The 1898-nt window shown below is 38.3% G+C and overlaps 1 protein-coding gene across 1 annotated transcript in view; it reads right to left on the bottom strand.

The window, feature by feature from the left end:
* atf7ip2 (activating transcription factor 7 interacting protein 2) overlaps positions 1 to 1892 on the bottom strand; it is a 10908-nt gene extending 9016 nt beyond the window's left edge. The window contains exon 1 of the mRNA XM_005743516.1: positions 519 to 1892. Coding sequence (XP_005743573.1) covers positions 519 to 590 — 72 coding nt within the window. The 5' untranslated portion in view covers positions 591 to 1892. The remainder of the gene's footprint in view (positions 1 to 518) is intronic.
* Between the last annotated feature and the right edge of the window lie 6 nt (positions 1893 to 1898).

Raw genomic sequence — 1898 nt, 5'->3', positions numbered from 1 at the left:
ATGAGCACACTGTCGCGCTGAGCTAAAGGATCCTGTCTGTCCCGCAATATACGCTGAATTCTGAAAACTCTCCTTATCAATCTTGCACCTTCCGCAATGGGTTGCTCGCGTATACGGACAGGACTTGGCTGCGACAGACTTCCCAAATCCACCTTCGCTTTTATAGCCGTGGTCTCTCATCTTGATTACACGAAGTAATTTACTATTACTACTCTAAAATATGAATTACATCTGTAATAATCAAATACATGAAATAGAATGATTAATAGTACATTTCCCTTTTTTTTTTAGGAAATGACCTGTATGTATCTGTATGAAATCAATAAAAGAATCAAATACTGCATTATCTTTAGTTACATTGATTTATGGTAAAACGGTGGTAAAATATCGCTGTTGCTTTCGTATACATGAAGCGGACATACCTGAGTGGCCGCGATCTAATCTTGTTTGCATAAAGTAAACCTGCTCTGCGAGTGCAGAACTAACACAGTCACACAAACTCAAACGTTGTTTCTTACCTCTGACTGGGAGAAGTCCATCTTCATGTTATCGGCTCCAGCAGAAGCTAGAGTCAGGGGTCGCCGCTTCATTCTTCATCCAGACGCACAAACAGAACATTAGTTAGTGACGTGTGTAACTCAGCATCAAGTAGCAAGAGTGTAACTCATAGGTTGTGCCTTGCAGAGAAAGATTGAAAGGTGCTTGCATTAAAACAGTTTAAAATGTTGCCCATACCTTGCAACATTTAACATATTACATGTATATTACCCATTAGCCTTTTCCAATCATGATTATCATACAATGAAAACAAGGTAAGACATTAAGTTCAAGAATGAAAAGTATCTGAATATTGCCCTCTGCTCCTAAAATCCCTTTACTGCCTGAAGAAAAGGTTCATAGCGGAGGTGTCAAACATACAGCCTGTGGGCCAAAAGCAGCCCACCAAATCACTGGATGGCTTTGGAAAATGTTTACATTTCAAAGAAGGAGGGGTGTATAACTGTATTTTGATCAATTTTAAAGGTTTTCTTACTCCCTTGTTAGTATTAGCCTCTTATTTCTTTATTTTTTACAGTGTGAGCTTAAAGAGCCCTGATGCAGGTTTCTTCTGTTCATTAGTGCTGCAATGATTCGTTGACATAATCAATGATGTTGACTATAAAACGTTTTTTGACATATAATTTTATTGTCAGCACGTCTTAATACTAATACATAAAAGTGTTTTTGTAAGTGCAGTATACTACAGGAAACTATTGGGACAGTATCATCGACATCGTCTGCAAAGACTACACTTAATGCTAACGAAAAAGAACGCTGCACAAACGGCGAAATGGCAGAAAATGGAAACTAAGAATTGTTAAAAATCTGAAAGCATTTCACAGAAAACAAAAACAAAGAAAAAACAAAGTTAAATGCAGACTGCTTTCCATCTTTGACAGCAACACTGCAGTGCACGAGCATTTGATATGCCGGCACCCTGGAGCTGTGACATCAACTCTGATTGGGTCAGTTTTCAGGGGTTACGGTTTTTTATCTAATGAGTGAAATGAGACAGTAAAACATTAAACAGGAGTAGCTACACTGTCTCCTAGGTCGTTTTCTCACATTAATATTATCGTCTATTGTGAATAGTACACCTCTTCCACCTAATGTTAGGTTGTTAATCTGTGAGTTGGGCCATATCAGTAATTAATCATAAATGTAATCAGTTAAACAGTGTAATTGGCATTGAACACTACACTATCTGAGAAACTATCATAGACAACCAAATTTGTAAGTAGTAGCAGCTCTAGTATTGAGCACAGGCGTATAGATGAGTTTGTCCTGTACAGAGGCTCTTGCACCTGTCAAATGGCTGAAGACTAGGGATGGGTACCGGTATCGGTTCTGACATAAAC

Source organism: Pundamilia nyererei, unplaced genomic scaffold, assembly GCF_000239375.1.
Source record: "Pundamilia nyererei isolate P.nyererei 1_Seehausen unplaced genomic scaffold, PunNye1.0 scaffold00132, whole genome shotgun sequence".
NCBI classification, from domain to species: Eukaryota; Metazoa; Chordata; class Actinopteri; order Cichliformes; family Cichlidae; genus Pundamilia; species Pundamilia nyererei.
This window is presented reverse-complemented; position numbering and strand designations above follow the sequence as displayed.